At 40.4% G+C, this 21,106-nt stretch overlaps 1 protein-coding gene across 2 annotated transcripts; it reads left to right on the top strand.

Annotated features, from left to right (window-relative positions):
* The first annotated feature begins 355 nt into the window (after positions 1-355).
* Positions 356-12,691, top strand: LOC104985987 (dihydrodiol dehydrogenase 3-like). 2 transcript variants are annotated; one of them, XM_010836389.1, is made up of 10 exons: positions 356-543; positions 3,517-3,684; positions 4,019-4,135; positions 5,365-5,442; positions 5,874-5,996; positions 6,804-6,913; positions 7,777-7,942; positions 9,791-9,873; positions 11,586-11,761; positions 11,895-12,691. In XM_010836389.1, exons 1-9 carry the CDS (start codon positions 460-462, stop codon positions 11,590-11,592), a joined length of 936 nt encoding a protein of 311 aa, XP_010834691.1. In that variant the 5' UTR covers positions 356-459; the 3' UTR covers positions 11,593-11,761; positions 11,895-12,691. The 2 variants fall into 2 exon arrangements, with proteins under 2 accessions (XP_010834691.1, XP_010834690.1); XM_010836388.1 differs by lacking the exon at positions 11,586-11,761 and having other exon boundaries at positions 357-543; positions 11,895-12,221.
* The last annotated feature ends 8,415 nt before the right edge of the window (positions 12,692-21,106 follow it).

Raw genomic sequence — 21,106 nt, forward strand, 5'->3', positions numbered from 1 at the left:
AAAAAGGCAAATTTATTTTCATTTGAAGTTTTGATTCTTTATTAAAGGGTAACATTTTCAGAAATGCTTATTAAACACTTTTGGATTGTGTAATTTGAGTATGCATGTATGTTTGTACTGTAAGACTTGTTTCAACTGATGTTTGATCGAGATTGGCTTTGTAATAGAAAAATAAAAAATATTGCTCTTGTGGAAGTTTCTAGTCTAAAATATGGTCAATAATTATTCAGCACATATCATCATTATATAATAGTGTTTTACTGCTGAAAAAAAAAAAAGCAAACAAGCTAACTGATTTCAATCCTGTTCTTACTCAATGGGCACTGGTTTAATCATGCTCCTCCTACAATATATCTGCTAACATTGGATGGTGCAGCTGGGGTGTTACCTTCCTGTTATTCCTAACCTGTGAAGGAAGAAGAAAAACATCAGTCTGCTTACTCCAAGGAGAAATAGGCAATGGATCCCAAAAGCCAGAGAGTGAAACTTAATGACGGCCACTTCATTCCTGTCCTGGGATTTGGAACCTATGCACCTCTAGAGGTAACAGTAGCAGTTGTAGGTCGAGATATAAGTAGTAGTGGATGCAACATGAGTGAAAAGGACTTGGGTTGTCAAGCACTGAGCTCCTGTGCAACTCTGGGAGGATCACATTGTTCCATTAACCAGGCCAGAACCATGCCCTATTAAAGAGGAGAAAACATTCAGTCTTCACTCTGCATCAGGGTATGAAACTGTGCTCACCTGTAGATTACTCTGGGTCTGGGTTCCCCTCCAGTTTCTGTCTCTTTTCCAGCTTGGCACAAGAGGTGAGACTTGGCTGTCAAGATCACTGTCAGCTGCTTTCCTTTGTGGGTGACTGCAGTTGCAAGGTTTCTCTGTACGTTTTATTAGTTCAAGAGCTCTTTCCTGCTTCCAATAATACATGACCCAGAGAAGTATTTGAGGTGGAAGATCCTGAAGATGAAGTGACTGAAAACTAATGGGAGAGAATTGCTTTTCTACTGTGGGATACCTGCTTGGTGCCAGGCAAGAAACACTCCAGCTGTGTTTTGCCTTGTGCTTCTGTTTCTGCTTGAAACCTTCTGATGGGAATCTTAGTATCACTTGAGGGGATAAGATACAACCTTATAGGCCAGGTTTTGTAATGTATCCTGGGGTTTTGTAATGTGTTTTTATTAGAGTATAGTCTGCAGTGCTTGGTCAAAGAGGGGTTAATGGACAAGTCTCTGGACTGCAAGCCAGAAAGTTTTCTATTTTGTCTTTAGAATAGATGTGACAAGGGACTGGACTTATACTTTGAGGCTTACTATTCTAATTTATAAAATGAAAAAATTATTAAGAGACATTTTTCAGACAGAAGACAGAATTTGTTTACTTCATAGAGCACATTGGGTTGAGGGGAGGAAAGGGACAGGGCTGTTACTGAAGCTCATGGGCTCATTCCCAGATACATCCCCGAAAGTGAACATCACTCAGTCGTGTCTGACTCTTTGCGATCCCATCTACTGTACAGTCCATGGAATTCTCCAGGCCAGAATACTGGAGTGGGTAGCCTTTCCCTTCTCCAGGGGATCTTCCTATCCCAGGGATCGAACCCAGGTCCCCTGCATTGCAGGCAGATTCTGTACCATCTGAGCCACCAGGGAAGCCCATTCCCAAATGTCCATGCATTTAAGAAAAATCAGAACTAGACTCAGCAGAACTGTGTTATACCAATTATCTACCTCCTTGAAATGGGAAAGATTCTGAATCACATAAAAAGAAATGGATTATTATTGAGCACTGAAGACAAAGTTAACCCATTTGCAATCACAAGTGAAGTAAGCCAGAAATAGAAAGACAAATACTGAATGATCTCTTTGTAGGTGGAATCTAAAATAGTGGTACTCATAGAAGAGAGAGTAGAGGTATGGTAAGCAGAAGCTGGTGACAAGCCTGGGAATAATGGAAAGATGTTGGTCAAGGGTACAACCTTCTGTTATAAGAGGCATAATTCTGGAGACCTGATGTACAGCAAGTTGACTATAGTTAAAAATAATGGGCTATATCTTGAGATTTTGTAGAGACTAGATCTATATCTTCTTACAAGCACTTCTAAAAGGTAGCTATGTGAGGTGATGGTGTTAACTAGCTTGCTTGTGGTAATTATTAAGAATGGATACTTATATGAGTAAGTACAATCCTGAGAAATGCCAGGCTGGATGAAGCTTAAGCTGGAATCAAGATTGACTTGGGAAATATCAGTAACCTTATATATGCAAACGACACCACCCTAATGGCAGAAAGTGAAGAGAAATTAAACAGCCTCTTGATGAAGGTGAAAGTGGAGAGTGAAAAACCTGGCTTACAACTCCACATTTGAAAAACTATGATCATGGCATCCTGTCCCATAACTTTATGGCAAATAGATGGGGAAACAATGGAAACTGAGAGACTCTTTTTTTTTTTTTTTGTCTCCAAAATTACTGTGAATGGTGTGTAGCCAGGAAATTAAAAGACACTTGCTCCTTGGAAGAATAGCTATAACAAACTTGGACAGTGTATTAAAAAGCAGAGACATTACTTTGCCCACAAAAGTCCATATTGTCAAAGCTATGGTTTTTCCAGTAGTCATGTTTGTGTATGGATGTAAGTGCTGGACCATAAAGAAGGCTGTGCACCAGAGAATTGATGCATTTGAACAGTGATGTTGGAGAAGACTCTTGAGAGTCTCTTGGACAGCCAGCAGATCAAACTAGTCAATCCTTGAGGAAATCAACCTTGAATATTCCTTGGAATGACTGATGCTAAAGCTGAAGCTCCAGTACTTTGACTACTTGATGCTAGTGACAACTCATGGGAAAACACCCTGATTCTGGGAAAGATTTAGAGCAAGAGGAGAAGGAGGGGACAGAGGATGAGAAGGTTTGATGGCATCACTCTTTCGATGGACATGAGTTTGAGCAAACTCTGGGAGATGGTGAAGAACAGGGAAACCTGGAGTGCTGCTGTCCACGGGGTTGCAAAGTCAGACATGTGAATAACAAGAATAACTTATATGAGAATATCACATTGTACACCTTGAAAAGATACATTTTTTGGGGGGTGTATTCTGTGTGGCTTCATTGGTAGATAGACGTCTCAGAAGCTTTCACCTTGGTTCTTGATACTTTTACCAGGCACCTTGTAACTTTGAGCATTTTGCTTCAAACACCTAACATTATAAATCATATTCATGACTACAACATTTTGTTGAGTCCTTTGAGTTCTTTCATCAAGTCACTGAACCTAAAGGTGATTTTGCCATCCTCTGATACCAGCAATCAGCCACTGATCACCTGAAGTTGAAGGGTTCCTGGGTAGTGTTCATTTAATTACTTATTAGGAATGTTAAGGGAAACTGTCAGGGGTTCATCACTATACATACAGAACTAACCAAGGACACAGAAAAAAGTTGATTTTTGGAAAGATCAAAGCTTGTGCCTAGCCATATCTTATGTGGATATTCAACTTCTACCTTTGTTGGTTATGTAGGTTGCTAAGAAGGAAGCTCTGGAATTCACCCCATTCGCTATAGAGGTTGGGTTCCGCCATATTGACTGTGCTCATGCCTACCAAAATGAAGAGGAGATTGGCCAGGTCATTCGAAGCAAGATTGCAGATGGCACTGTGAAGAGAGAAGACATATTCTGCACTTCAAAGGTACTGTGTGTATTGTGTGTGTGCACGTGTGCAAGTGATTGTGCCCAGATGACAATTACATAATAGGATCCTTTGGTGGAGTTGTTTGGGGAACTATGCTTACTGGTATATTCCTAAAGTATTAGAGTTCCCTGGTGGTTCAGTGTGCTTGGTGCTTTACTGCCATGAGCCGGGATTCCATCCTTGGTAGGGAAAGTAATATCCCACAAGCCTCAAAAAAAAAAAAAAAAAAAAAAAAAAAAAAAAAAAAAAAAAAAAAAAAAAAAAGAAAGAAAGAAAGAAAAAAATTACCTTGTGTATTATTAATGCAACTTTCATTCTTTAACCTCTACAGCTTTGGTTGACTTCCCTTCGACCAGAGTTGGTCCGACCAGCCTTGGAAAAGTCACTGAAAAATCTTCAACTGGACTATGTCGATCTCTATATTATGCATTATCCAATGGCTCTGAAGGTTAGAAATTTGTGTGATCACATCAATGTTATATCTTGTGTTAGAATGTGTATCAACTTGCATGGATAGTTGAATAAAGATTTCCCTTAGTAGGTTGAAAGGATGATTATACTAGAGTAGAATCCCCCAAATAATCCTTTGTGATATTTTTACTGAGTTTTTTGAAAGGAGTTAATAATCTGAGGCTCTGCCTGAAAAGTTAAAGGAAATAAAAATCGGCCAGTTCTGCACACAGTCCTTGTTATGACTCCTGAGTGTCTGGGGATTTCATGAACCAAGAGTTTGGTACAGCTGTGGTGAGCGTGACACTGCCTTACATTGAACATGATGAGTTAATCTTGTCTTTTACTCTTTTGAGTTGAGCAGATTTGGTGGTGCTTCCTCTGGGTGAGTCAAACCTCTTAACTGTATAGGAAGTTGGGAGACATTGCCTACACTCTTGCCTGTCTTCACGATGAGGTTTGTAGACTGCACTTAGCCATTAAGAATGATGGTTTACTTAGAACTGTTGATTACAAGTTACAGAAATAAACTCAAGCTATTAATGCAGAATCACTTAGTGGACTATGTAGATGGCAAGTCTCAGACACAGAGAGTTTTGAGGATTTGCAGCAGTGTTCAGAAATGTCTCCTTTCTTCTATCCCTTATCAGGACATTACTCATGATTTAGTTTATTTTTTACTGAACATTTTCCATTGGAGGCAAATATGAACTTGGGGCGGTTTGAGGCTCATGGTCATGACTATTTGAGAGCATGTGTGGATTGTCCACATTCCATATCCACCTGAAGATAGCCTTGCTGGTTCCCATGCCTGCCCTAGGGCGCCTGATGCTCAGAGGGGAAAGAAAGTCTGATATCTAGCCATATGAAGACTGCAGTTTTTATTCTGGAAATTATGTCATGTAACTTACTGCCATTCCCAGTCCAGAAAAGGATTTCAAAATAGGCAAGTACAAGGAGCAGACAAAATTCAGAGAAGTCACTATGAGTCCCTTTTAGGACCTAGAAAAATTGTATTTATTACAACATATATTGAGTGTAAGAGTTTGGAATAAGCCTCCTTCCTAAAGGAGGCTGACAACTCTATATGTGCAAATCACTTTGCAAATATTAATATTTAGAAATTTGTGAACCTACCTGATGGGGGTTTACTCCCTGGTGCCTGGCAGTCTGTAAATGCAGAGAAATTATTTTGTGACATGTCTAAAATGACTTCTTCTATTCCAGCCAGGGGAGGAATTATTTCCAAAAGATGAAAATGGAAAACTGATATTTGACTCAGTGGATTTCTGTCGCACGTGGGAGGTGAGTCTGGGGAGGAGAGAACCAGGGGAGGAGCCAGAAGAGGGGGAACTCCCTTTATTTCTTCCACCTGTGAGAATGGGCTGTGGACCATCAGACTCAGCAGTTCATGAATCTAAGGGCATGGATGCTGGGGTTGTGTGGAGGAAACCATTGCTTAAATGGTCACAGAGAGGAATGGAGGAGGAGAATTTGGGACAGTGTAGACAGGTATCTTTTCCCTCCCGTGTGATATATCTTCTCTGGAGTTTTTCTAAGGCGGGGGCAGTAGTTTTTCTTTTTATATCATGACCTTCTTCCCAGTTTTTCTTCTTGATAGTCAAAGGTAATTCTTGATGGATGAGTGTGATTACTGATGCTTTTCAGCATTTATTCTTATTCTATTGCCCATTCCAAGTGACTGTTCATGACTGTTCACCACCCCTCCCTCCCAGGCCCTGGAGAAGTGTAAGGATGCAGGGCTGGCCAAGTCCATCGGGGTGTCCAACTTCAACCACAAACAGCTGGAGAGGATCCTGAACAAGCCAGGGCTAAAGTATAAGCCTGTCTGCAACCAGGTGAGCAGCTCTGCTCCTCTCCCTCCTGCTCTTCAGAACCTCCTTCTTGCCCTGGAGCCTGATGTCTGTCTTTCCTCCCCTCCTGTTCATCTGACCTTTGTGGGTCAGAGGATTCTAGAGAGCAGAGCCTCTCTGGATGGTGTGAATAGAATCTGTAGCAGTATCTCTGCTTGACAGTCTGGGTGGAAAAGGTGGGATGCCTTCCTTCTAAACTGTGGGTAGAACTCAGAACTAGAGGAAGGAGGCATTTCCCTGAGATGAAAGGATAAGCAGATGGAGGGAAAAGTGCCCTGAAGAGAACTGCATACAGGAAGGAAGATGATGAAAACATGGAACCAGAAGTAAATTAATAAAGAGTCAAAACAGCTGAGATGGATTTTAAGGGTTTGTGTGGGGTTCTGGTGTCTGAATTCTTGGTCTAGTTGTTTCAGCATTTATGAGTCTTAAACAGGGAGCATGGTTCAGAAAAATGTGTCGGGGGTGATGAAAATCATCCAGGTTAGAGGGTGAAGTTAAAGGTTCAAGGTGATACTAGTAAATTATGAAATATTTACTCAGGAACATCTACTCAAATGTAGAGTGCAGCTTTTGATTACTCAATATTGGACTGGTTCTCCCATCCATGTCTATCATAAAATTAACTGTATAAATACACTTTTCTCTGTTTCTCTGTAAATGTTGACATTTCCCGTTTTCATTTAATGTTCTAGTCTTCCCTTTAGCCTTTGAAAACTTTTAATCTTTCTCTGTCATATTAGTATTGCCTTTGCATATAATCTGACACTCTTCTCTTTGGGCATTCTACAGGTGGAATGTCACCCTTATCTCAACCAGAGCAAACTGTTGGATTTCTGCAAGTCACATGAAATTGTTCTTGTTGCCTATGCTGGTCTGGGATCCCAACGAGTAAAAGAATGGTATTGAATCCTAATGAAGACATCTGGGAGTTTCCCTGAAATTCAATTTTTGATGAAACAATTTAAATAACACAGTACTCAGAAAACTCTCATAGGCAGAGGGGAAAGAGAGGTGGGATGAAATTAATCCTTCTCTTTTATCTTCCCATCACCCAGACAATTTTTATACATTGTATTGACTTGTAGACTCATCAATAACAAATGCCTGCATTGAAATCTATATATAATCCCCCAGTTGAGACCAGGGACACAAGCTGATGTAATTATTTACTTATTAATTATTAACACATTTGTAAAAATAGATGTTGCAAGCCTCACTTAGCTCATATCTAAAATTTGGATAATATGTAACTGCTTGGTATATGATGATAGAAGAAATTTCAATTTGAAGCATTTCTGTGAACATCCTAAAAAAATAATGATGAAATAAACATCTCTTATTTTTGAGACTACTCAATTTTTATCAATGCCTTAAAAAGTGAAATTTATAAAGAATTCCTGGGCTTTCCCTACTGTTTCTCTATTCATGCCCTTGACTGCAGAAGAAAAACATCCCCAGAGAATTAAAGAAAATAATCCACAATTTGGCATTCTGGTCTCAACTCAATAATGCACCCCAATCACCTGCAGAGCTCTGTAAACACAGAATGGGAAGTGACTCAGTAGAGGTTCTGATTCATTTGTCTTCAGCTCAGCCATGGAATTTGTATTTCTAATAAGATCCCAAGTGATGCTGATGCTGCTGGTCCCTGGATCAGACTTTGGGAAGCACTGGTCTAGAGTGGACCTACTTGGTCTGTTTGAGGAGCCTCTTTAGAAACTGCTTGGTCTCAGCTCCTCAGCATTTCTGAAATTCCTTCCAGGGTGAACCAGAACCACCCCGTTCTCCTGGAGGACCCGGTTCTCTCTGCCATTGCCCAAAAGCACAAGAAAACGGCAGCTCTGGTTGCCCTTCGCTACCAGATACAACGTGGGGTTGTGGTTCTGGCCAAGGGCAACAACAAGAAGTGGATCAAAGAGAACATGCAGGTGATGAGCAGGGCTGTGGGCAGAGGGCTTCTAAGGAAAATATCATAGTTTCTCTGTTTTCAATTGATAAAATTGCATCATGTGATTTTTCTTAGACTGTTTGAACTGCTCTAACAAAACACTACAGGCTGAGTGGCTGTGAAAAAAATTAAATTTGTTTCTCACAGTTGTGAAGCTGTATATCTGAGATCAGGGTCCGTGTGGTTGGGTGAGGGCTCTCCTTCAGGTCACAGGCTTCTCCTTGTATCTTTACATGTTGGAGGGGAAACAGAGCTCTCTCAAATCTCTTATATGAATATGATATTCTTAAAAGCTCATTTGTGATGGCTCTGCCATCATAACCTACTCCTCCGTCAAAGGCTCCATTTTTAACACCATAACATGTGAATTTGGGTGCAGAAAGATTATCTTTAACTTCCAAAGCATTGTGGTTTTATTTAGTATTTCCCTGAGTACTAATAGGCTTTCATCTTCATACATTTAATCTTTTTGAGTTTCTGTCTTTGTGAAGTTCCTCTTAATGACTTTGTCCACTTTAGCTAGGTTGTTTCTCTTTTGATTTACTTGTAGGGGACCATTATTGTGCCCTTAGCTGTACAGGAAACTCTCCCCAGTTTCAGGATTTGATGCAGAGTTCATGTATGTATCTCTGAATCTGTGGTTTGAAAATCAGCCTGCACTCAGCTAAGCTCTTGTCCTCCAGGCTGGGCTCTTTTGTGCATTTGCAGTTCAGTGCTGAGCAGCTTGGAAGTTCTGCTTTAGCAGGTGGATGTGGCTCTTGTTGGAGGAGCCTGAAGACTTCTCTGTATAGTTTTTATTGGCTAGCATAAGGCCACTAACCTAGTCTTCTTTTCAGCACAGTGATATGATTCTCAGTCAGTGAGTGGGGAGAAAAACCTCTTCCTTTGGGGTCACAAAGAGTCAGACATACTAAGTGACTGAATAACAAAAACAACTGTCCATTTCCACATTTTCATTGTCAACTCTGCCACATATCAAGTGTCCATAAGTGCATTTCTGCCCACTCTTTTCTATGTAACGATTTCTGTACTGTGTTACTGAAGTAAAAAATAGGTTTTGCTTTTCAGTATGGTACTTTCTTCTATTTTAAGGATGTCTTGGCTGTTTTTGACTAGCTCTTCTCTTATTTAAAATTCAGTACCACTATACCAACTTTCACAACAGAATATGTGTTTAAGTCTTTGGTTCATGTTGCATTGAAACAAGAGATCACTTCGGAGAAAATGAATTTCTCTACAAAATTAAGCTTTGCATTTCCTTGTTATGATGTGAATTTTTAATAATTTGTTGTTCCTTAATGTTCAAACACTTCTCATAACTTTCTCCAGGAAGGTATATACATAAAGTTTTTTTTTTAGATTCAGTCATAGATAATGAGTAGTTTGATATCAAATTCCTGAACAGGCTTTCTCAGGGGAGCCTCCTTCCCGCATTGCTTCAGCTGAATGCTGTCACCCTAAGGTATGTTGGTGAGAGGCAATCAGTCTAATGTCAACTCAGGTTCAGGTATCAAGTCAGGTGTGTCTAAAAGCAGTGTGTTTGGGAAAAAAACGATTTTAGATTTCTTGTTTTTTGTCTCAAGTGATTCACTTAGAAAGATAAGCGACTGATGCGCTGTAATGTTTGTGAGGTGGACAGAGAAGAAGGTGTGGGAAGGAGAGGTGAGAACTCAGCAGAAGGTCCCAGGCTTATTCATCTGGAAACTGAGGACAAACATGTCTTCCCTGTCCCCTCTTTCTGTCTCCATCCAGCTGGAAAGTCCTCCAGTCCCCAGGGGGAGGCCAGCTCCTTGGGGGAGAGGTCAATGTGATTCTTCTTTTCTTCCAGGTGTTTGACTTTGAACTGACTCCAGAAGACATGAAAGCAATTGATGGCCTCAACAGAAATATAAGATATTACGAACTTCACCTGTAAGTGACTTGCCGATGTTTCCCACAAATACTGTTTTCTGTAGCAGGCAGGTCAGCAGGAGAGCTTAGCTTTTTAAAAGCTTAAACCTAGGAAAACAGTGTTGATTTCTAGAGTAGGAGTAAACTAGGGGCTTCCTGCAGTCCTCAGACCAGAGGTTTCCTCCAGGGCTCTGTCTCTGACCAAAAGAAATGTGATGGGGCCCAGGCCAGCCCATCAATAAAATCACTGAGTTGACATCGTGGTGAATTCACTACTTTGTGCCCCTAATTCCTGTGCCTGGTGTACCTGCTTTCAAGGCCTAGGGACCCAGGAAACACAGAGGGCAAGGTGCCTGCAGCCCTGTATTCTTTCAGGGTCCTGTGAACATGTTTAATCTCTATTTCTTTCTACATCAGTGGAAAATTATTATATTAATAATAACTGTATAGTAATGAATCCATCATGAATTGCATTCAAGTTTTGTTGTTGTTATTTAGTCACTCAGTCATTTCCAGCTCTTGGTATCCCATGGACTGTAGCCTGCCAGGCTTCTCTGTCCCTGGGATTTCCCAGGCAAGAATACTGAAGTGAGGTGCCATTTCCTTCTCCAGGTGAATTTGCTGACTCAGGGATCAAACCCATGTCTCCTGCTTTGCAGGTGGATCCTTTACCACTGAGCCACCTCGGAAGCCCACAATCATGTTAACCCCAACACAACTCTAAAATGTACTGTAGATGTTTTTTTTTTATGGAGGAGGGCCCTAGAAAGGCCAACATCTATCAGTGCTACGATGTCACATGGGCCTGCCCTACCCTGTCCCCTAAGTGTCTGGTGGACATTCTCCCTAATGGACATTTCTTCACCAAGACACCATCTGCTTCCTACAAATCGATCACTTTACTGCCCTTTCTTCCCTATTACAACTCCCATGTCTTCATCTTTGTTATCCACAAAACTGAATTACAAGTAGATCATGAGCTTAATTGACCCTCCAGTGAGTGACTGCTTAGCAGGACACACTCAGGTAAGATCATCTGAGTCTCTGTGGTTTCTTGAGTCAAGACTCACGCCATTGTTATATTTGTCCATCAGGTGTCCATCCCCTGGGGAGCCCCTACCCTCTTGATTTTGAATTAGTCACTAACATTGAATCCAGCTGCCCAGTTACTGCAGGAAGATGTCAGGATTGAAGGGACAGAGGGCTAATCATACAGGGAGATGTTGGAAGGGAGTTTAGAGAGAAGGGAATACAAATTATTGGTGAAACGAAGATTTTGTTTCCAGTGAAAGGTTTCAAAACTCTCCCTATTGTTTTTATAGCTATCATGCTTCTGATAAAAGACATGAAAATTGAGAAAAAGGTGGTTAGTTACTTTTCTGTACTCTGTGTGGGCTCAAGTAATGACCTGAGCCAGGCTCCTCGTACTTGGAATTGCTCAGAAGGCACTCTTTTATGAGTCAAATTGAAAAAGACAAATTCTGAAAGAAAAGTAGAAACATAGGGAAAATGAAAAAGCAGTAATAGTAATTACTGCATAACCAATGTTTGACTAAATTAAAAAGGTAATGATCCCACTTTGAACTGTATGCTTATTCAGGTGCGCATGGTAGCCTCCTATAGATGACAAGTTCCTTACTGGAGGTACTCTATATTTTTGGAGTGCTCAGTATTTGCTTATCCATGAATGTGTGGTAAAGGGCAGCTAATTTGTTCACCTTTTCATCAACTAGGGACTGAAGAAGTTCTACCTGTGTTTGAAAGGACCTCCACAGTTAGCCCTAAGTCTTGTGCTCTCATATAAATTGTAACCTGAATCCAACTACCTGTCACTGTGGAGTGAATATCACACGTGAATGTTGGGACTGGATGTGCAGGTGCCGTGTGCACATGGAGCAGACACCTGCAGGTGTGCTTTTCGGGGGAGAACGAGGGACATATTTCTAGATTTAGAGTTTTAGCCCATCCTGACCACATTCACAGAATAATGTTCTTTATGACAACAAGGCTGATTTAATAAATGAATCATTCTTCTCTTTCAGTGGTGTCAGTCATCCTGAGTTTCCATTCTCTGAAGAATATTGATTCTCAGCTCTCACCGTGGTTCTTTGAGAATGTCTTGCTTCTAGGGTGGTGAAGAAGATTTTGTACTTGGTGGAGGTGCTTAAATGAAGTGTCAGAAATTTTGAAAGGTTGCTTTTCCTTTTAAAACATTTAACACTTTATGAAACAATAAAGACTTCAAAGTAAGAATACTATTTTTTCTGATAATTAAGGTTATACATATAAATTACAGAAAATTAGGAAATAGAAGGCAAAGGATTGAAAACTAAATAAGCTGTGATTAACCATTTTAATAATACTTTTGTGCATTTTTCTGTGCAAATGTGAGTGGTTTTTTATTTACAAAGAGAAGTAGTCATCAATCTACACGTTGTATATTTATTTTTTAACTTAGCATAATTATCTTGGTAAGCTAAAAATACCATTTACAAATCCAGCATTATATTTTGCTTACTGTAAGGCAGCAAATCTTATTCATTTAATTTCTTAATCGTTTGCCTAGGAATTGTTTTATCAATAGATATTAATTAAAATGAGACATTCTTGAGTTGATAGTCTAGTGGAGGCTGAGCCTGTGAACAAAATCAGGAGTATTTAGCTGTAAGAAATGGGCAAGTGCCTGTAGGAGATATTTCTACACAATCTCTCCCATTTCTGTACAGCTGTTAGAGGAGCCAACTACACTTCATCCCACACAACTTTCATTTGTACAAGAAAGAGCCTTGAAACATAGTGATAGTGCTCCCTGCATTTCTCTGGAACAGAAAATGCTGGTCAAGGAAGTATGAGTATTCATATAATATTTAAGGGCCAGCAAGTCAGCTGATGTGGGTGGAGTTTAGTGAGGTGGAGAGAAGGCCAGAGAGCCAGTGGGGCCAGGAGGTCTGTGTCATGTAGATTTTTGAAAGGACGTTACTCTGAGAGAAATGGAGAATTACATTTTGGGTTTTGAGCATAGTAGTTACATGAGCTGATTTTTTTAAAAAGTCACTCGGTAGAGGAATAGGATGGCAGATGAGTAGGTGGACATGGAGTATATCTCTCTCCTCCGATACCCCAGGAATACACCTTCAGACACAGAAGTGCATACAGAACACCAGCTGACAGCGGACAGGAGGACCTGACCAGCGGAAAAGAATATATGGAACCACACAAAACTCCGTAGGATGAAGGAACTAGAGGGAAAAACTGGAGTGTTAGTAGGACTGAACCTGCCCTCAGCGAATGGAGGAACTGAAGCAGGAGTCCAATCCCCACAGCGGGGCAATTGTCTGAGTCAGAGGAGAAGCATTTAAGGCTGAGTGTGAAGTAGTTGATCTGTGGCAGCCTGAATAGAATGATAATCAGATAGTTCTTGCTGCAGCCATACACACCCTGGACAGGGATGCAAGTCCCCTAGAAGATGCAGTGGCTGGGAGCTGGAGCTTAGGTATTGTGGAGCAATCCCAGGGCAAGGGCTGCTGTGGAGAGACAGATGAGGGGATGTGAGGGAGGAGTCTGTGGTGGGAAATGCCAAGTCACGCACAGGGGATGGAGCCATCACCATAGCCTCTCTCTCCCCACACACCAGCATGCGCAACTGAACAATAGAGAGACTGACCCATCAAGCACCTGAGGCAGGGAACTACAGAGGAGGACCCCACTCGGAGTGCCCCTTTAAGTGCCTCATGTGCTGATTTACAGAATAGGACCCCACCCTGGGGCAGGGTGTGGCACCGGGAAGGGGGCCCTCTATGTGGCTGATGCATGGAACAACAGGGAAGGACCCCAAGCAAGGGAGCCCTCTAAGTGCCTGAGAGGGCCGGAGCTATGGACAAAGAGTCGCCAAAGAGGCCTTCTGATGGCTAGGTACCAGAGACTTGAAAAAAGACTCTGATAGGGCCAATACTCCAGTGGCTCAGGCAGTCCGTGTCCCTGAACATTTGGTGCCACCATAGTCCCCATGACCCAAGCAGCTGTGCTACCTTCATGTTCAACCCCCACTGGGGAAGAACTGTCACAGGCAAAAAAAAAAGTCTTGTGTCTATGCACATGGGGTCTCTTCGGTCGTGTCCAACTCTCTGCCATCCTGTGGACTGTGGCCTGCCAGGCTTTTCTATCAGGAGGCTCTCCAGGCAAGAATACTGGAGTGTATTGGACAATACAGGTTGCCATACCCTTCTAGAGCACTATATTTCCTGATGCTTTAGCTGCCAACTCCTCTGAGTACCGGGTACTGCCAGAATCCCTGCAACCCAAACAGCTACACCACCTCCACACCTGGCCCTCACTGGGACAAACCCAAGTTCTCCAGGGCAGCCTTAGGAGCAAACCCCAGTGGATGACCCACATGTAGAGGTGGAAATAAAACCACAATTGAAACCCAGGGGCAGTGTGGCTAAGGAAGAGGACCCAAAACCTTCCCACCAGTTGTACAAGTTGTACAAGTTAAATCCACACAATCAACTATGCAGAATCTGTGTTTATGGAATATATAAAAGGACATTGAGAGCTCCCACAAAAGAAAACGCACTAGTTCTGATAGCTGTGGACATTGGAGGCAAGAACACACAGGAGTAGGAACAGATTAGAATCTGAACTGCCCCCACAGCAGGTCCAGAAACCGGCACAGTGTTGGGGGGGGATCCTAGGGGGGTGAGGTGGACTGTAATTCAAAGAGAAGGAAAGGATCCTGACAGCAGTGACTCAAGAAAAACATTTACTATTCTCGTTTTTACTTGCTGTATAGTTTCTTATGTATCTTTTGTATTTTTTTCCTCCCCCCCACCCCCATTGTAGTTGCTGATTTTATTGGCACTATGAAATCTAGTTAAGCTTTTGAGGTTTGTTTTTTTTTTTTTAATCACACTTTTTATTGTTGTTATAAACCTCTGCCTCTATGTTGGGCCTTTGCAGCTCTGTGGAGTTTTCTTTTTTGTTGTTTTGTTTTTTCATTCCTCTTCCTTTTTTTGTTTTTCTCTTAAAATTTGTTTAACTTTAATTTTTTAAAACCTTCCTTTGTTTGCTTTTCCTACTGTTCTTTCCCCATAGCAGTTAATCTTTAATGTATATAAATCTTTTTTATCTACCTCTGTTTAGCTTTGCATATCTATTCTTTCTTTCTTTTCTTTCTCTCCTTTCCTCTCAACATATTTGTTAGTTTTGTTTTCATTGTTTTATTCCCCACTTGGCGCCTTGCTTTAGTTTAGTTTTCCAGTTTGTGCTTTCATTAGTTTTGTTCTTAACTGGTAGATATCATTTTTGGTATCCTTTGTTCTCTGAGTCAGTTGATCGTACTTTATTTTTGTTGGACTCTCTTGATTTTGCTTATGGATGTATATGTATATGTGTATATTCCATCATTTTAATTATTATTTGCCTGATTTTGTAACTCTCATTTGTCTGGAGTTCATCTTTGGTTTCCTATTTTTGAGTATGTGCTTTAATCTCACTTAATGCCATAACAAACCACTTGTGGAGTCTTTGTTCCTGACCAGAGATTGAACCCTGAGCCTCTGGCATGGAAGTACTGATCCAAGACCCTAGACTACCAGAGAACTAATCCTAGGAAGTATAAAATAGTCAGAACTCCCACAAAGGAAATCACTTGAATACAAGACCTGGCATCACCCAACCACCAGTAGCACCCTGTGCAGGACACCCCATCCAAACAACAAACAAAACAAAAATACAAACCTAATCATCAGCAAACAGGATTACCACCTCACTCAGCCTTGCCCATCAGAGGAAAAATAAACAAACAACAAAAAAATAGCATAAATCTCACCCTATATGATGCTTACACAAATCATTGCACCAACCTTGGCGGTGGGTGGGGGGAGGGGTGCAGGGGGCGGGGAAGAAACCAAAAGGAAGAAAGAATTCAACCTTGAAGCCTAGGAAAAGGAAACCTCAAGCACAATAAGTTAAAAAAAAGAATGAAAAGGCAGAGAAACAGTGCACAAATGAAGGAACAAACTAGAAACACAGAAGTCCAAATAAATGAAGATGAAATAGGCAAACCACCTGAAAAGGAATTCAGAATAATGATAGTAAAAATGACACAAAACCTTGAAAACGGAATGGAGAAAATGTACGAATCAATTAACAAAGACCTAGAAGAATTAAAGAATAATCATACAGAGACAGACAACACAATTATTGAAATTAAAAATATTCTAGAAGGAATCAATAGCAGCATATATGAAGCAGAGAACGAATCCATGAGCTGGAAGATAAAATGGTGGAAATAACTCCTGAAGAGCAGAATAAAGTAAAAAGAATGAAAAGAACTGAGGATAGTCTCAGAGACCTCTGGAACAATATCAAATGCACCAAAATTCAAATTATAGGAGTCCCCAAAGAAGAAGAGAAAAGGAAAGTGTATGAGAAACTTTTTAAAGAGATTATAGTTGAAAATTTCCCAGCATGGAAAAGGAAATAGTCAATTAAATTCAAGAATCACAAAGAGTCCCATACAGGATAAACCCAAGGAGAAACACATCAAGACACATACTAATTAAACTAACAAAGATTAAACACAAAGAAAAAATATTAAAAGCAGCAAGGGAAAAGCAACAAGTAACATACAAGGGAAACCCCATACGTTTAACAGCTGATCTTGCAGCAGAAACTCTGCAGGCTAGAAGGGAATGGCAGGATATTTTTAAAGTACTGAAAGGGAAAAATCTACAACTAAGATTACTCTATGTGGAAAGGATCTCATTCAAAATTGATGGAGAAATCAAAAGCTTTTTAGACCAGCAAAAGTTAAGAGAATTCAGTACCACCAAACCAGCTTTACAACAAATGTTAAAGGGACTTCTATAGTCAAGAAATACAAGAGAAGAAAAAGATCTACAAAATCAAACCCTAACAATTAAGAAAATGGCAATAGGAACATATATATCAATAATTACTTTAAACGTAAATGGATTAAATGCACCAACCAAAAGACACGGATTGGCTGAAGGGATACAAAAACAAGACCCATATATGTGTTGTCTACAAGAAACCTACTTCAGACCTCAAAACACATATAGACTGAAAGTGAGAGGATGGAGAAATATATTCCATGCAAATGGAAAGCAAATGCAAGCTGGAGTAGCAATCCTCACATTAGACAAAATGGACCTTAAAATAAAGAATATTTCAAGAGATAAGGAAGGACACTACATAATGATCAAGGGATCAATCCAAGAGGCAGACATAACAACTGTAAATGTCTATGCACCCAACATAGGAACACCTCAATGCATAAGACAAACAGTAACAGACATAAAAGGAGAAATTGACAGTAACACAATAATAGTAGGAGACTTTAACACCCACTAACTCCAATGGACAGATCATCAAAACAGAAAATTAATAAGGAAGCACGAGTCTTAAATGATACATGAGATGAGACGGATCTCATTGATATCTTCAGGATATTCCATATAAATGCAGAAGAATACACCTTCTTCTCAAGTGCACATCTTGGGTCACAAGTCACGTCTCAGTAAGTTTAAGAAAATTGAAATCGTATCAAGAATCTTTTCGACCACAGTGCTATGAGACTAGATATCAATTACAAGTAAAAAACTGTAAGAAACACAAACACCTGGAAATTAAATAATACATTTCTAAATAACCAATAGGTTACTGAAGAAATCAAAAGGGAAATCAAAAGATTTCTAGAAAGAAATGACAATGAAACATGAGAACTCAAAACCTATGGGATGCAGGAAAAGCACTTCTAAGAGGGAAGTTTATAGCAAAACAATCCTACCTCAAGAAACAAGAAAAACTTCAAATAGACAACATAACTTTATACTTGAAACAACTGGAAAAAGAAGAACAACCACCCCACCCCCCCGCCCCAGTTAGTAGAAGGAAAGAAGTTATACAGATCATAGCAGAAATAAATGAAAAAGAAATAAAAGAATCAATAGTAAAGATTAATATAACTAAAAGCTGATTCTTTGAGAAGATAAACAAAATTGAGGGCTATGGTTTTTCCAGTGGTCGTGTATGGATGCGAGAGTTGGACTTTGAAGAAAGCTGAATGCTGAAGAATTGACGCTTTTGAACTATGGTGTTGGAGAAGACTCTTTAGAGCCTCTTGGGCTGCAAGGAGATCCAGCCAGTCCATCCTAAAGGAGATCAGTCCTGGGTGTTCATTGGAAGGACTGATGCTGGAGCTGATGCTGGCCAATACTTTGGCCACCTGATGCGAAGAGCTGACTCATTTGAAAAGACCCTGATGCTGGGAAAGATTGAGGGCAGGAGGAGAAGGGGATGACAGAGGATGAGATGGCTGGATGGCATCACTGACTCGATGGACTTGAGTTTGGGTGAACTCTGGGTGTTGGTGATGGACAGGCAGGCCTGGCGTGCTGCAGTTCATGGGGTCGCAAAGAGTCAGACAGGACTGAGTGACTGAACTGAACTTAGCCAGACTCATCAAGAAAAAAAGAGAGAAAAATAAAATCAACAAAATTAGAAATGAAAAAGGAAAGGTTACAACAGACAGGGCAGAAATATAGAGGATTATAAGAGACTATTATGAACAATTATATGGCAATAGAATGGATAACCTGGAAGAAATGGACAGATTCTTAGAAAAGTTCAATCTTCCCAGACTGAACCAGGAAGAAATAGAAATTATGAACAACCCAATTACAAGCACTGAAATCGAAGCTGTGATCAAAAATTTCCAAAATAACAAAAGCCCAGGACCTGATGTCTTCACAGGAGAATTCTATCAAATATTTATGGAAGAGCTAATGCCTATCCTTCTAAAACTATTTCAAAAAATTGCAGAGGAAGGAACACTTCCAAACTGATTCTATGAGGTCACCATCACCCTGATCTCAAAACCAGGCAAAGACAACACACAAAAAGAAAACTACAGGCCAATATCACTGCTGATCATAGATGCAAAAATCCTCAACCAAATTTTAGCAAACAGACTTCAACAACAAATTAAAAAGCTCATACACCATGATCAAGTTTGGTTCATTCCAGGGATGCAAGCATTCTTCAGTATATGCAAGTCAATCAACGTGATACACCATATTAACAAATCGAAAGATAAAAACCATATGATAATCTCAATAGATGCAGAAAAAGCGTTTGACAAAATTCAACACCCATCTATGATTAAAACTCTTCAAAAAGTGGGCATAGAAGGAACCTACCTCAACATAGTAAAGGCCATGTATGTAAAGCCTTCAGCTTTACATATAGTAAAGCCTTCAGCAAACATTATTCTCAATGGTGAAAACTGAAAGCATTCCCCCTAAGATCAGGAACAAAACAAGGGTGTCCACTTTCACCACTATTATTCAACATAGTTTTGAAAGTCCTAGATACAGCATTCAGAATAAAAAGAAATAAAAAGAATTCAATCGGAAAAGAAGTAAAGCTCTCACTGTTTGCTGATGACATGATATTGTACATAGAAAACCCTAAAGATCTATCAGAAATTACTAGAGCTAATCAGTGAATTTAGCAAAATCAATACACAAAAATCATTTGCATTTCTATATACTAACAATGAAAAATCAGAAGGAGAAATTAAGGAATCAATCCCACTCACTATTCCAACAAAAATAATAAATTATCTAGGAATAAACTTACCTAAGGAGACAAAATAATTGTACACAGAAAGTTATAAGACACTGATGAAAGAAATCAAAGATGACATATCAGATGGAGAGACATTCCACGTTCCTGGATGTGAAGAATCAATATTGTGAAAATAAGTATACTACTAAACACAATCTACAGATTCAGTGCAATCCCTATCAAATCACCAATGGCATTTTCCTAGAAAAACTAGAAGAAAAAATTTCACAGTTCATATGGAAACACAAAAGACCCCAAATAGTGAAAGCAGTCGTGAGAAAGAAGAATGGAGCTGGAGGAATCAACCTTCCTGACTTCAGGTTATACTACAAAGCTACAGTCATCAAGACAGTATGGTACTGGCATAAAAACAGAAATATAGACCAATGGAATAAGATAGAAAGCCCAGAAATAAACTCATGTACCTATGGGTACCTTATTTTTGACAAAGGAGGCAAGAACATACAATGGGGCAAAGACAGCCTCTTCAATAAATGGTTCTGGGAAAACTTGACAGGCACATATAAAAGAATGAAGTTAGAACACTTCCTAACATGATACACAAAGATAAATTCCAGATGGATTAAAGACCTAAATGTAAGGCCAGAAACTGTAAAACTCTTAGAGGAAAACAGGTTGAAGACTCGATGACATAAAACAAAGCAAGATCCTGTATGACCCACCTCCTAGAGTAATAGAAATAAAAACAAAAGTAAACAAGTGGGACCTGATTAAACTTAAAAGCTTTTGCACAGCAAAGGACATTATAAGCAAAGTGAAAAGTCAACCATCAGAATGGGAGAAAGTGAAAGTGAAAGTTGCTCAGTCGTGTCCGACACTTTGCGACCCCATGGATGGTATACTCCATGGAATTCTCCAGGCCAGAATACTGGAGTGGGTAGCTGTTCCATTCTCCAGGGGATCTTCCCAACCCAGGGGTCAATCCAGGTCTCCTGCATTGCAGGCTGATTATTTACCAGCTGAGCCACAAGGGAAGCATCCCTATGAAATTAGGTGAAAATTATGTGTCTTGGTCTTGCAGGGGTGTCCATGTGTGGACGGGTCCCTGAGCAGTCTTTTTGCCCAGAGGACCTGGAGCAGAGCTGGAGCTGATGTTGGCAGGCTCACCCCTTCTCCAGGGCGTGCTGGCAGCTGGCAGCTGGCAGCTTGGTGGGAGGGGGAAAGAGAGGTTGCCCCAAAGCCAAGTATGAGCAGAGGTTTCTGTGCTCACTGGGTGTCCCGACCCTACTGGGCCATGTGGGTCCCAAGGTGCTGGGGCAGAACTCTGATGGAGGGGTCCAAACTCATTCCACCCCTTGTAAGTGTGCACTGCCCCTCCTCACCCTTGCCCTGTCCAGATGTCTCTGTGTACGTTGCTGTGTATGTTGCTGTGTGTGTGTGTGTTCCTGTGTGTGTCTGTGTTCATAATTGGGTACCTGAAACAACAGGTAAAAATTTGGCTAGATTTGTTTTTTGTCATGACTTTTCTTCATTAGTTTGCTCACCATGCTCATAGTCCTGGGATCAGCCCAACAGGAAAGCCGAGGGGTCTCAGTCATTTCTGAGTCATCATTGTGCCTGGCCCAAGAATGGCTTTCTG

The sequence above is a fragment of the Bison bison genome, unplaced genomic scaffold (genome assembly GCF_000754665.1).
Source record: "Bison bison bison isolate TAMUID 2011002044 unplaced genomic scaffold, Bison_UMD1.0 scf7180017864063, whole genome shotgun sequence".
Classification (NCBI taxonomy): Eukaryota; Metazoa; Chordata; class Mammalia; order Artiodactyla; family Bovidae; genus Bison; species Bison bison.